Source organism: Lycium ferocissimum, chromosome 5, assembly GCF_029784015.1.
Source record: "Lycium ferocissimum isolate CSIRO_LF1 chromosome 5, AGI_CSIRO_Lferr_CH_V1, whole genome shotgun sequence".
Classification (NCBI taxonomy): domain Eukaryota; kingdom Viridiplantae; phylum Streptophyta; class Magnoliopsida; order Solanales; family Solanaceae; genus Lycium; species Lycium ferocissimum.
In genome coordinates, this window is record NC_081346.1 from 25,707,401 (window position 1) to 25,722,598 (window position 15,198).

A 15,198-nucleotide genomic window follows, 5' to 3' on the forward strand; every position below is an offset into this window, starting at 1 on the left:
ATCTTGTTAGGGGCGTATACTTAGATGAAAGAAAGTCCACTTCTGGTTATATATTCTTGCTTAATAATGGTACCATTTCATGGAGTAGCAAGAAACAAACATGCATAGCTTTGTCAACTATGGAAGCAGAGTTTGTGGCATGTTCTGCAGCAGTATAAGAAGCTGTGTGGCTAAAGAGATTCATGGAACACTTAGGGACCGTTGACAAGCCAATGGATCTAGTGAAACTCTTTTGTGATAGCCAAGCAGTCATAGCTTGTACAAAAGATCCTAAGTATCATAGTAACACTAAACACATAGATACAAAGTATAATTTTGTTAGAGACGTCATAGCACATAAGGAAATCACTCTACAATATATTTCAACACACAAAATGGAAGTTGATCCCTTGATAAAGCCAATACCTAGGTATGTATTTATTGAGCATGTGAAATCTCTAGGGTTGCACAAATTGTAGAGTGTTGTATTTCCTTATTTGAATATTTAAATACAATACTTGGATATTTCTTCTTGGAAGAATACACATATTTTTTTCGTGAATATTTCAATCATATTTGTTAATTGGAATATACACAATATTAGAGCATGTCGTACAGGATGATAAGGTTGGCTTTCTCACACGAGCAACCCCTTGGGCACTTATGGGGAGCGAGCCAAGAGGAGACATTTGTGTTTCTTATAGCTAAGGTAGTTAACAAACATTATACTACGAATAAGAACACATCATTTAATGTCGCTCTAGTGGATGACTAGGATGAGATCCTGAAGAAATGTCAAACAGAAAGGATCGAATTATGGATTCCCACCATCCATAATACTTGTAGCTAGATGTGAGATCTCCTCTTGAGGCCATGAGAGGCTAGCAGAGTGGTAGAACTCAGATAAGGTAAATAGTTTACCTAGATCAAGATCTATACAGTATAAGCAAAGAAAATCGACATACGCTCTGGAAATCAGAGGTACACTGTAGCATGCATTTCATACTGCATGTGCTTTATAACTGCAAATTGGGAGGTTAGTGAATGAACCCTGCTTCACTACTCACTACAAGAAAATGGATAATTTGTGGAGGTTGAAAGTTGCAATTTGCGGAGGTTTTAGCCTCTTCTAGCAACTAGCGGAGGCTAAAACCTCCGTCACTTGTAACTTTCAACCTCCACAAATTACCCCTTTTTTGTAGTGACTGTGTGAGACCCAAAAAGATATGAAATCCTTTCATTGGTGCTCTTTATGAGTTTGACAATATCATGAGGTGATGGATTAGTGTATGCTGCTTTAATATGCATCCAAAGGTTATGATAATACGACCTAAAGGAATAATGCTAGGAAAGCAGCTAATCTTGATCTTAATGATATGTGGGCGAAAGGAAGATATGTCAAACGTATACATATTAGCTTGTGTCTTAGACCAGTCCATTATGAAGCCTATTTTAGATGGCATCATAAGTGTGAACACAAAGCATATATGAATGAGAACGGCACAAAGGTTAGAGAAGGCGTATGTATATAGACATGTCTAGGGCATCTGAGACACTTTATATAACATGATATGATATCATAAGAGATTAAAGGGTTGTAGACTCTTCTACTGATCCCGAAAAAGATTTCTAGTTTAAGAGCTCCCAAAATTAGTGTCCAAGCGATCATGACAACACACTATGTATGGAAATCTAGAAAGATGTTTACTTTCGAAAAAGGATTTATGTGATTTATTCCATTATGTGTGAGTGGGAGATGTTAGAATCGGTACACCCAACATGGGATGAACATAACTTATCTTCATTCATGAAGTTACGTTATGACTCCACCACATAACTCTATGTAGTAAAAGAACAAGAGTTATGAAACTCTTAATGGAATTGGAGTTATGTCACATTGAGGGAATGTATCTCTTGAATGAAGGAGTTAGAAGATAACATTTTCTTACCTATAAAAGGGAGTGTTTTAGTCATTATCTAGACACAACAAAAAAAGAAGAGAGAAAACATCCTTTGGAACAGAGTGTGATTGTTGTGAACAATATACAAGACTCCACTGTGATGATCTTGTAAGAAACCGTTTGTCAATTAGTGGTATAGTAACACACAGCGATCCTAGAGAAGAAGGTATTTATTATTCCGCATAAATCTCTGAGTCCAATTCCTTCAGTTTGTAAAAAAGCATTAGAGACAAATTAGGAAAGGGATTCCACACAAACGTCCTAGAAGTCTTTTCTTTAGGGTTGAAATCAATAGTCCATGGGTTACACCATTGACAACTATATAATTAACAGTCTTAGCAGCAGCTAATAAATAGTCTTTGTATCTATCAAACCTCATTAGGATGTGCCGACGAGCCAACTAACCTATCAAGCAACGATCTTGAATTCTAAAGTCTTTCGGAATCGATTTACGAAGTTCCTGCATATCTATTTGTTCGAAGGAGAACTTTAGTATAAGGACTTGATGAATTTCCTCCATGGAAAACTTAACAGTAGGCTCTCCATGAATGATCTCAATAGGTTTTAAAGTTGTTTTTGTTAGAGATTGAGTAGGTTGTTTGTGATTAACAAGACCGGCATCTTGGGTTTTTATTGTTAAGGTACAAATGGCCTATGCCTCGGCTCAAACAATGTGATCCGTTATTCCCTTTACTTTTGTGATGCGCGGTAAGTTTCTCTCAGAAGTTCTTAATGGATTAATGGTCAACTTCAATTTCTCAGCTTTTTATAGAGCTCAACTTGCACCTAAAATTAATCAGCTTGCTTGCAGGGGCGGATCTACAGTGTTCAGTGTGTGTTCCCAGAAACCCAGTAACTTTGGGTACACGTTGTGTTTATATTGTGAAACACAACCAAAGAATTCTATTGGTAGCGCATGAATAAGGAACCACCAAAAGCTTTAGCGCTTAAAGATCAGGGATGAATTCCCCCTAGTCACTTTGTAGAACTTCAGTTGTTTTGGTTTTTTCCCCTCAAAACACCACACGCGCAGATTTACTTTGTTTCATTTTTAAAGGGGAAAAGGGTTCAAAATACACTCAAACTATGGCCAAAGTTGCCATAATACACCTGAACTTTGCGGGGGTCCTATGAACCCCCTGTACTTATTTTGTTTGTATTTTGTACGCCTTTATATGGTGACCTGTACAAGCGATTGTATCTACTCTCTTTGAGCGCGTAAGATTCCATATAAAAGTGAATATAATACACAAAAAATAAGTCCACGGGGGTCATAGGACCCCCGCAAAGTTCAGGTGTGTTATGGCAACTTTGCCAAAATCTAGGCAGCAAATTACTGTTCATCTTCTTCATAGAGAATTGGACTGAAATTTGATCCTAATGCACTTCAAATCTCAACCAAACATCACCAAATTTCATATTCGAATTCCTCTTGATGTTCCAGTTCTTTTGATATATCACCCACTCAAAATGGGGCTCATTTGCGGCAACCCGAAAATTCGAGTTCGAAGCTTCAAGCTTTGTTCATGGCAGTCATGGAGTTTTTCAGTTCTTCTTCACATTCCAGACGTCTTCTAAGCTCGAGTTCAGCTTCAAACAATCAGCAACCAAGAATTTTATTCATCAAATCCGGAATTTGAAGACCCGGATACGAAAGCTTCAAGTCGAAACTCGACGTCCCGAATGGAGTTTTTGTTTACTGGTTCTACTATCTTAATCCACTATTATTAATCATGTTTTCAATGTCGACAATGTCACAAATCCTATATAATATCAAAAAAGACCTGTTTGATTTGGTCGTTACAATGGAGTTTTTTTGGGTTTGAAATTTTGGAAAGTGGAGAAATGAAAAATACCCAATTGAAGAATAATTAAATCTTTTATACTCAACACAAAGGAAAGCAAAAGGCACAAATTCTTGGACAGGCAACACAAAGGAAAGCAAAAGGCACAAATTCTTAAACAGGCACAAACTCAACACAAAAGGCACAAAGCAAAAGGCACGATAATTGAAACAAATATTAGCTCTAACAACTGGAAAAAAATTTGGTCACTATAAGTGCACTTATAACGACCGGATTCATTTCGCTTCGTTAAGAAGTGGTCGCTAAAAATCAAATTTCCTGTAGTGGAGCGCGTGCATACACTCAAACGAGTTTGGGTGACTTTGTCCATTTGAAAGCGTAGATAATACACAAAAAATAAGTCCAGGGGGGTCATAGGACCCTCGCAAAGTTCAGGTGTGTTATGACAACTTTGGCCATAGTTTAAGTGTGTTTTGAACCCTTTTCCCTTTTTAAAGTCAAACTAAAAAGAGACCACAGCAAAATCAGAACTTGCTGCATTACTTTTGCCCAAATCTCAATTTTTTTAAATCAATTTTGAAACTAAAAAACAAGAAACAGAATGTAAGAAAAACTTAGTAGGCATTTGGCCATGAAAACCAAAAAATTTCCACTTTATTTGAAATTTTGAAATTGGAGTTGCGTTGGTTATAGTTTTTGCAAACAATATTTGGTTGTTTGAATGTACTGAAAGTGAAAACAAGGTTTTAGGTGTTTTTCAAATTTCAAATACAACTTCAAGATATATTTGAAATTTTCATGGCCAAATGCCGATTATCAAATAAAATGAGAAAAAATTCTGGAAAGAAGTAAAATATTCTCATGGCCAAACGGGTCCTTAGGGTTCTACAATATTATTGTTGGTTCTTCCATTTCATGGCTGCTGCTAGTGCCAGGTGCTTCATTCTTCTAAGTTTTTAACCATTGTCATGACATATATATTGTTTACTCATTCTATTATCCGGTTATAAATAATTTGTTGATTGTTGGAAGCCACAAGTTTCAACTTCTAAATCCACCTCTGCTTGCTTGTGCAGATGAGTTGATAATTTCCTCAGAGGCTGATATCTAGTAAGTCGTTGGGTCTCATTAGAAATGTACTGGCAAAATATGAGGTTATCCATGGTGAGAAGGTGGACACATAAAAACTCATAAAGTACCTTGGATGCCTAATTTATATTGGGAGGGAAAGGATAAACTACTCTATGTCTTTGGTGCAGGAAATTTCGAACACGTTAGTCGATGGAAAAGATAGCTTTCTCATGGTAGTAGAACGGTTCTAACAAAAATATATTGCAGACCACAACAGTCCATCTATTATTGGCTAGCGATACTCCAAAAATTGTTTTTAACATATATGATGCAGAAATTACTTTATACATTCTTATGGCCTACTAGGTGCTCTGGGGAAAGTTGGAGAGGCTTATGCTATCATTAAAATGAAGAAGGATTTGATTTTAAAGAATGTAGCTAGACAAGGCGCTTATGGAAAAGCGGCCTATGGAATATTCGCACCAAACAATCTATTTGGTGCTCCTTCCTCAAGGCCAAGTATGGTAGAAACGAATATGTATGTGCAACAAAAATGGAGACGGGATTGTTCACATATACAGACCAAGCTAACTGAATTTAGGGAGGATGTAGAGCAACTTCTATTTTGGCAAGTCAAGGATGGTTCAGTATCATTTTGATGGGATAATTGGAGCACGTTAGGCCTGTGTTGGGAAATTTAATTGAAAGAATATCTGAGAAAGTGCACCTTCCAACTGAGGTAAACACCCAACATACGGTGAATTTGTAGCCTCACAAACTTGATATCCAATTTGCGTTGGAATATCCTCTTGGATGAAGGTTCTGATCTTCTTCAACAAGATAGATCGCAAGTTCCATGTTTAGATTCATCAATTCAAAATACTCAGGTTGAAGTGTAATATCATGATGTAAGCTGCTTTATTTTCAGTAAAAACTAATTGGAATGAGTTTATATAAAGGCATAAAGCAGAGTTGATAATGCAAAAATAGAAAAGGATGAACAAAAACGCATAGTTGAACATATAGGTGGATGACCAATTTGTCAAATGAAAGTCTGCTTATTTGTTCCAAGTCATTTGATTGAACATCTATAAAGAACATAAATATGTCAAACTTGTTTTGTTCTTATCCTATTAATGGCAACTGAAAAGCTTGTCACATACTAGCCAATAAATCTTCTTTGGATGTTAATTGTAGATTCCCTCTAATTCTGATCACCATTATCAGGGCTTGAAGAAAAAACTGATTTCCAGAAAATGTAATCCTCTCCCTGCAGAAAAATTGTTAGAAGGCAAAGCTAGTAAATTACATTTTCAGAATAGTGCTCTACAATCAAACAAACACGGGTATATTGTAAACTACCTCAGGTTCGGGGTTCAAGGGAACATTACGGAGTTGAGAGGATCCTTCCCCTGCAGTAACATCTCTGTGATCTCCTTGCTACACCCATAGTAGTGAAATAAGATATCAAGAATTTCTAGAAGAACGATAGTTGCTTGTAAGAGAACGGAAAGTGAAGAAAACAATGATTGTGTACAAACTTTCTTAATTCTCTTTACTCCGTAATCTAGAAGAACTACATAAGCTTGTAAGGGAACACTAAACATTAAGCTGACACATTGAAGAGTGTCTAAATACATTAGTACTTTCAACATTTTTAGCCCCCCAGTCTAGATGGAACCACTGAACAAATTTGAACAGAGAAAATGATGCAATCCTTAAATCAAATTTGACGATATATGACCGTGTTTGACTAAGTTTATAAGCTGGTCGAATTGGCTAGGATGTTTAGCTAAGCTCATAAGCTGGTGGAACTGGCTTATAAGCACTATTTGATTTATTTACATGTTTGGCAAACACTCAAGTGCTTCTAAGATAAAATCAGTCAAAAGCCATAAGTTGGTCACTCTCAAGTTATGGGTTTTCAGCTTATAAACATTTTTAGTTTGACCAAAATTTATTGTTTTATCCTTAATATTTTGTCTACCTCAAAATACTTTTTTTCCAAAATAAAATTCTTAACAACCTCTCGATATCTTATCCGTTGTTCATCCTTTTCTATACAAAGATGTTTTTAAATTAATAATATCTGTAAAAAGAAAAAAAAAGAAAAAAAACTTACTAGCACTTTTTTACTAAACACAACAACTGCTTATTATTAGTTTTAACACTTTTATCAATACATGTAACTGCTTATTTATAAAACTAATTTCAGCACTTAAAATGTTATTCAACACATAATGTTTATCAGCTATTTATGATCACCTAACCCAAACGGGCTCTATAAACTAGAGTATGGAGCTGAGACGATCCTTGCTACACAATGAAATAAGACATAGAGTAGATTATGGAGGTATATGAGAAATTACCTCCGGTTCCGGATTTGGGGGAACATTATAGAGCTGAGACGGAGTAACACCTTCGCAATCTCCTTGCTACATAGTGGAATAAGACACCATAAGTTTTAAGCATATTTGCTGACAAGTATTTTTTACACTATCTATTTGCAGGTTATGGTAAAGTCGACCATTTGTGTTCTACAAAAATGTACGAAACAACTAAATTGACAATTAACCAGCCGAATTGTATTTTTGGAACACAATGCTGTATGACCAAACACAAGGACATGAGAAACTACCTCAAGTTCCGGATTTGGAGAAACACTACAGAGCTGAGACGATCCTTCCTCTGCAGTAACGCTTCCGTAATATCCTTGCTACAGAGTGAAATAAGAAACCAGAAGTTCTAAGCAAAGCATATTTACTGACAAGTAATTTTCACACTATTTATTCGCAGGTTATGGTATAGTTTTGATTTTCATTATTGGATAATCTTAACACATATTTAACCTTTTTATAACAAAAGTCGGTCATTTTTGTTCTACAAAAATGTCATAAACAACTAAATTGACAATTAACCAGCTGAATAGCATCTATGGAACATAATGCACTATGATCAAACACATGTTTATGAGACCCTACCTCAATTTCCACATTCAGGGAACCACAAGGGAGCTGAGAAGATCCTTCCCCTGTAGTAAAACCTCCGTAATATACTTGCTACAACCATAGCAGTGAAATAAGATACCACGAAGTTCTAAGCATATAGTGAATTATTGACCACAAGTATTTTCAAACTACCCATTCCTATAGGTAATGGTGAATTTTATTTTTATTGTTGGCTTATCTTATTCAACGTATATAATTTGTCTTTCATATAACAAGAGTCAATACTGTACTTCAAATATATTACTAAAAAATAAATCAATTGTGTACTAACTTGCTTAATTCACTTAACTCTGTAATCTGGAATAACTATAGGGGCTTGTGAAAGTTAAGCTGCATTATAGAAAAACTAATACTACTAAACTGTGCTAGTATGAGAAATCCTTAGTCAAAGGCGATATAACTTTAACTTGCCTCCGCTACTGTATGACCAGTCCATGGAAAATAAACTTGCTGGTACTGATTGATACCATCATTGAAGTTAAGAGTTGTCCCCTCATCATCCTTGTTTTCCTACATGTACACAACAATGTGTCAAGTTTGTGTACTAAAATGTACACTAAAGATCGCCTAATAAATACTTTAGAAAGATTTCCAGAAAACAAATAAAAATAGGAAAAAGGTCAAGAAGTATATACCACATTAGAAGGTTGAACATTCAGTTGGCTTAACAAAGTGTTTGTAAGATCACCAATTCCACTTGAATTTGGTCTAGGATTAACGCTTCTGTACATAGAGAAGTCATAATATGGATTAAGTGTAGTACCACTTCCTCCCGCTCCACCCCCGAAACTCTCTGGTAAAGGAGGTAACTCCACTGAAGCCTTTTGATTAATATGACCAGTCAAAATGGCTGCAAATTCATTATCTCCTTCAGATCCAATACTAGGCTTCTGATTAATATGACGAGTGAACAACTCTGTAAATTCTTTACCTCTCTCATTTTGCTGATTAGTCTCTCTATCAGCAGCAAAGCTATAATGAAGAGAGTTCAAATTTCCTGTGATAAGTTGTTGATCAGCTGAAGTTACTGCATTCAGGAGCTGAGTTGAAATATTGTCAGCTGCTTCCCTTGCAGAAAATTGATTTGCATTACTAAATGTGACTTTACTTGAATCACCTTTGTTTGAAACCAACTCTGGTTGTACATAACCTGGCAAGTTAAAAGATCAAGGAGAGAAGAAGTATATACCACATTAGAAGGTTGAACATTCAGTTGGCTGAGGAAAGTACTTGTAACATTACCAATTCCAACTGAATTCGGTGTAGCATTAATGTTTCTGAGCATAGAGAACTTAAGCCTGTTTGGACAAGCTTCTCCAAGGCCAAAAGTGTATTTTTTTTATATAAAAAAGTATTTTTTTCCAAGTTGAGGTGTTTAGCTAAGCTTTTATAAGAAAAATGGTGCTTTTGGGAGTAGCAGAAGATGTAAAAAGTAGTTTTTCACTAAAAATACTTTTTTGGAAAGCACTTTTGAGAAAATATAATCAGAAACACTTTTTAAAAGCTTGGTCAAACACTAATTGCTATTCAAAAGTACTTTTCAAATTGATTAGCCAAACATGTTTCTCGCCAAAAGTACTTTTATGAAAAACACTTTTGAACAAAACACTTTTTAAGATAAGCTGAATAAAAACGCTTGGCCAAACAAAAAAAACTTTTGAAAAGCTTGGTCAAACACTAATTGTTACTTAGAAGTGCTTTTCAAATTGATTATTCAAACACAAACTACTTCTCACCAATAATTTTTTGAAAAACCACTTTTTAAAATAAGCTGATTTTAGAAGTTTGGCCAAACAACTAATAATCTGGATAAAGTATAGTACCACTTCCTCCAGCTCCACTCCCATCATTATTTGGTAAACTGGGCAATTGCGTACGAGCCTCCTGATTAGCAATATGATGAGTCCACATTTCCACATATTCCTCATCTCCTAATTCAATAAAAGAAAATTCTCTTACAGACAAACTTTGATGAGACTTGAAGCTCGTAACCCCTCCAGCAACATAGTCGATTCCCTGACTAGGCTCTGTATCAGCACCAGAGCTATTATGAGGAGAGTTCAAATTTCCTGTAATAAATTGTTGAGCTGAAGTTGCAGCATTTAGGATGTGAGTTGAAATATTATTAGTTGCTTCCGTTGTGGACAATTGATTTGAAACCTGCTAAGATATTGTCAGAGAGTATTTCAACTATTAGATTGTAAGTCAGATAAATAGTCAAATATTGTCGGTAAAAGGCGTGATCACAGGGATACACTCTTGACCTATTTTGTTTAGCTTTGTGTATATAATTTAGGTGTAATCTATCACTCTGAATATGAAATGAAATACTCTTACATCATTAACATCTGGTTGTCCATATTCTGGAAAGGTAATAGCAAGTCGATCTAAGAACGATGAACTTCCACAATTCGAAGTCTCTTCCGGTGACTTGTACAATCTATTTTTGAGGGACAAGTACCGTTGCAATCCGGAGTTTTCTGGAGGAAACTGGCTAGGCCTGTTTGATGGTAAAGTTGATTGACTGGTACTATTAGCTGCGTCTTTGACAATGGTTTGATTTCCAAAACTTTCTTGAGTGACTTTCCGCAAGAAAATACGATATTTCTGCAAAATTTGCAAGCACGGGGTAGTTATTTAGTTCTAATAAAGAAACAATAATGATGCAACCGATTGCTTTCAGTAATTTTCTACACAAGATTTATGTAACTTTGTAATTTGTTCTCAATAGATATGATAAGGAGTGTCTAAGACGAGCATGAAATAATATAACTACAACTTCCAAATTCAATGGCCTTTATTCAAGAAAAATACTCAATTAATCTCTAACTATAAGAATCAATGGATTCTTGCATGAGTTCCACTTCGGAAAGTTACAATATCTTAATACAGTGAATATGGATCAAGTTAATTACTGTTCTCTGGTATGCTGAAAATATGCATTTTCACAAAGTCTAAAACAACAGATAAAGAACTCAAATAAAAGTTAATTGATCAAATATCTAGTGCTAAAGCCATGTTACTGAATTTATTTTTAAGCATACATTGAGTTAAAAGTAGTGAACCTGCAAATGACTAGCGACATTTTCTCTAGTCAAATGTGGGACATTCATGACCTCAAGAATTCTCATCGGATAAGCATCTGCAGAAAAAATTTCATAAACCAAAACAATAAAATGTGTTACCAAAATTATGTTCATTTCCTTGTTTGGCTCAATTGAAATACATAATCTAATGAGTTTAAGTTAAATATATTGTCGGTGTAAGAATTTTTTACACCACCAGGTCACATTTATCAGTTGTAACAGGTACATGTCTTATTTTCAAGATTACAAATTGCACATTTTATGGAATCTTACATGTGCATAACCTTTGGATGACTTGATAGAATAAATATTTTTATACTAACGGTGTATATAACTTAAACTCTATTTAAGTATACTAGAGTTTAAGTAACATACACTGTCAGTGAAAATAATTTATGCACCATTAGATCATCTTTACGTGTTGTATCATGTACCAAATCTTACTTTCAATATTTTAAATCTCATATTTTAAGGAGGCTTATTTGTAGATATCATTTGGATGACCTGATAATGTAATATATTATTTACAACGACGGTATATAAAACTTAAATTCATTATACTACTTCTCAAATATTGTACCCTATATGTTATGGAAAACTTACTTTCCAAACCAAGTTCACTAATAGCTGCCAAGAATTTGTTGTGAAGGCAACTTGTCCAGACAAGCTTCTTCTTTGATGTTGTAGTTTCATTGTCTTCTTTTTTGTCCTCCTCATGTTTTCTTGCAGACTTGTGCCTCTCACTAGATATTTCATTGTTGGATTCTTCATTTCCCTTTTCATTGATCGACGCCGAAGACTCCACAACAATTACTTCATGATTAGGGCTTTTCTGACGAGGGCCAGTGGCACTTTTACCTAAGCTATCAGTGTTATCTTGAATTTCTTTAATAACAAGTGATTTGCCTTTTATCTTGTTCCTCTTTCGCCTGATTGCATATTGCCATATGTCTTGCACATCATCTGGTGATATGGGCTTCTGTATGAAGAACACAGCTCCACCTTCAAGTCCTTTTAGAGTTGTACTATGTTTTTCATCAGCTGACATAACTGGTCACATTCAACAATACAGATATTTAAGTCATACATTTTGAGCAAAGAAAACAAAGTAAAAAGGATTGATCGAGGCATCATAAACGTGAGAAAATAATAAAGGTGGTCATTTATGTTTGGGGTAGGTTTAAAATAGTCCCTTAAATATATTCCCAAACAGTTTCGGTCATTTAAATATGTCAAAAGTGAACACTTTTGATCTCCATTAGGTATTTAACAACTTTCTGATTACTAGATCTAACAAAAACTATGAAGATAAAAGGTTTAGTGGAAACTCTCATTTGGAGGTGTTTTTTTTTATTCAAAGGTAGCTTTTGAGGTACAATTTTTACTATTTTTGGTACATTTATAGCCTCCGGTGTAGTTTTTGATGTTGCAATTTTTGAGATTTGACAGGACATTCCTGGTATTTCTAATTAAATCTTTTTTTTCTCTCACAGTTTTTGTAAAAGCTAATGGCCAAAGTTTGTTAAATAATTATGGGACACTAAAAGTCCTCACGTTTAACACACCTACAGAACCAAAACTTCTCAGGAAGATATTTACAATATAAGCGATAACTTCCGGAAGATTTTCATGTCGATATCAAATCCTTGAAGTGCTACAAAAGGTGGTGGAAATCAAACTTTCAAGTGAAAAAAGCCAAATGAAGAAGAAAGAAAGCTTCCCCAGAGTTGTGCATCACTAACTGTGGATGGCTTCTTCAAAGTTGAGAATTCCCACAAGTAATTTAGGTGGTTGAGGAAATGGTCCTTGATTATTGGAATTGATGATTTATTTTGGTGTTTGATGTGACCGTAGGTGCGATGATTTACTTCACGGGCGAGGTCTCTAGTCAAGCCCAAGATGGCCCAGCTGCCCTAGGGAAAGGAATAGAATATACCGTGTCCATCAAAGACTATTTGTGGGGCTAGACAAATTGAGAGTAGTGGAGGCATGTAAGGAAATGTCTCCACGATTTATACCGCAAGACACCTCTCCACGAATATAAACGGGGAGACACATTGAAGAAGAATGCTCCTTCCCTTTTCTTTCTATTTTTGGCCAAAATGTATAAATTAAGGGCTTAGTTTAAGGGTGTTTAAGACTTCTATTGCTATTTCATAGGCCTAATATAAATACCCTTCTATGGATTGGTATGAGTACTCTTCCTCCTTTCTATGAATTGGTATGGATTGGTGATTCATGTATGACTACTCTTCCTCCTTTCTATATATGGATTGGATTTTTAGTTGAATGATATTCTAATCAGTCTCAAGTTCTCTTTTGATTGCTTCTATGCTATTCTTTGCATCTTAATTATTTGATTCATGCCTTCTTTGTTCTTAGGTAGTGATAATTGCTAACTCATCAATGTGTTTAACTAGTTCTTAGTTGGTGCTCGATAGTTCTAAACCTAATCCCTATTTTGCATGTCTTTCATATCTTTCCATCAATCTTTGATAGTGTTCTTAGTATGAGTTATTTCACATACAGTCTGTTGAATCTTCATGGGTTGAGAGTTATCATTTAGTATCAGAGTTAGATTATTGATTACTTTTATAATCATTGCGTTTCAATTTTCAAAATCAAAATAAAAAAAAAATCAAAATACTCGGGAAAAAAACTAATCACCCGTGCTCGAAGTTCTTCAGTTGATAATTTCTCTTTTTAAAGTCGGTGGTTAAATTCAAGATTTGATTGTGGGTTTTTGTTGAGAATCATTTGGTGACTTAGTTTGAATCACTTGTTGTTGAAAACCATTCCAGATTTGAGTTGGAAATTTGATTTTTTTTTTTTTTTGAAGAACTTAAGTTGAGTTTTGAAAATCCAAATTTCGTTGATTGGAAGTACTTGGGTGTGATTGAAACTTGTTCTATATTGCTAAAGGTACTTGAATATGAAGTTTGAGCTTGATTTGAGTATTTTGGGTTCGAAAATTTATTACATCACTATTGAAAACTCAGAGTTCTTAAAGTGAGTATTAAGATTTGGATTCAAAGATTGTGTTAGAATTGTGTGGGTGTCGAAGAAAACTCTTAATATTGATTGAGGATACCTTAACCCAAAATTTTGAGAGTATCTGGAAGTGATTTGAATGAGTTTGGAACTGATTTGAGTCGATTTGAGATGAAGATAAGGAGGTGAAATTGCAGAATCGTGGACCAAATTTCTAGATGAATATTTTTATTGAGCTGGACAAAATTGAAATACAAAAACTCAGCCAAATATTATCTAGAAATTTCAGAATCGTCTGGATGTTTTACCCAGGACTTGGGCAATTTCATGGAGTCGTTTTCTAAATCATGTTCACATTTTTGTTGGCACCAACAATATTCAACATTGGATTTGGAAGGTTTTGAGTAGTTTTTGGGTACAAATTTGTGTGTTTTACATTCCTAATTGATTCATTTGATTGTCCTAAGCTAGATTACACTTAGTAATAGTCCTACTAAGTATTCTCTAGTCAATTGTTTGTCTAATTTTGATTTCGTGCCAGTTATAGTGCTCTCTGTTATTGTGTTATGAGTTTCTTTGATTCCCTGTCTATTAGTTTGACTGTCCTTCTTTCATTTGAACATAACTTCTATGTTGAACCGATACTTGAATGCCTACTTTGAGTTTTTTGAGAATGTTGGTTGTTAAAACAAATTTTTGGATAACCATATGTGGAAAAAGGCTAGAGTGGTGAGTTCAATCAAGCGATATCACAAAAGCATCTAAAATATATATATTTATCTCGTCAAGAATATTGAATTTATCTTTTGAAGAACATAAAAATTAGAATCTCACAGACGATAGGAATATCAAATTCTTTGGCTATCACTTGTTGAAGCTCAAAGCCGTTCATTTCAGGCATGTGCACATCTATGACCACAAGATCGAATGAGTCGCCTTTAATCCGAAGGATATACAATGCATCTTTTGCGCTCTTCACTGTCACAACTGAATTAAACCGAGCACTTGATTATTATATTATAATCATATATAAAGGTAACTCAAAAATATAAAATGATTGCTACTCCATATAGAAACATTCCCAAAATCATATGAAAAATATATATAAAAAAAAAAAAAAAGGGATTAGATGAAGTAACTATATATACAGATGCTGAGATTTAGTTAGATTGTGGTTATCATAAATAGATAATTAATCCCTTAAACATGAGTGTACTTTACTTTCATTATTTGGTTAAATCGGCTTCTTTATAAGCTTATGAATGTAATTTTATATATATATATGACCTAGGTTATA

General features: G+C 34.6%; 1 protein-coding gene across 1 annotated transcript; it reads right to left on the bottom strand.

Moving 5' to 3' along the window:
* Nucleotides 1–5,498: 5,498 nt before the first annotated feature.
* LOC132058324 (putative two-component response regulator ARR13) lies at nucleotides 5,499–14,905 on the bottom strand. Its single transcript, XM_059450866.1, has 13 exons — nucleotides 14,736–14,905; nucleotides 11,514–11,960; nucleotides 10,890–10,966; nucleotides 10,162–10,431; nucleotides 9,648–9,984; nucleotides 8,756–8,974; nucleotides 8,460–8,674; nucleotides 8,232–8,334; nucleotides 7,798–7,871; nucleotides 7,455–7,532; nucleotides 7,186–7,251; nucleotides 6,179–6,256; nucleotides 5,499–6,086 (listed from the first exon to the last, which is right to left on the bottom strand). The coding sequence occupies exons 1-13, from the start codon at nucleotides 14,800–14,802 to the stop codon at nucleotides 6,021–6,023; spliced, it is 2,097 nt and encodes a 698-aa protein (XP_059306849.1). The 5' UTR covers nucleotides 14,803–14,905; the 3' UTR covers nucleotides 5,499–6,020.
* Nucleotides 14,906–15,198: the final 293 nt, after the last annotated feature.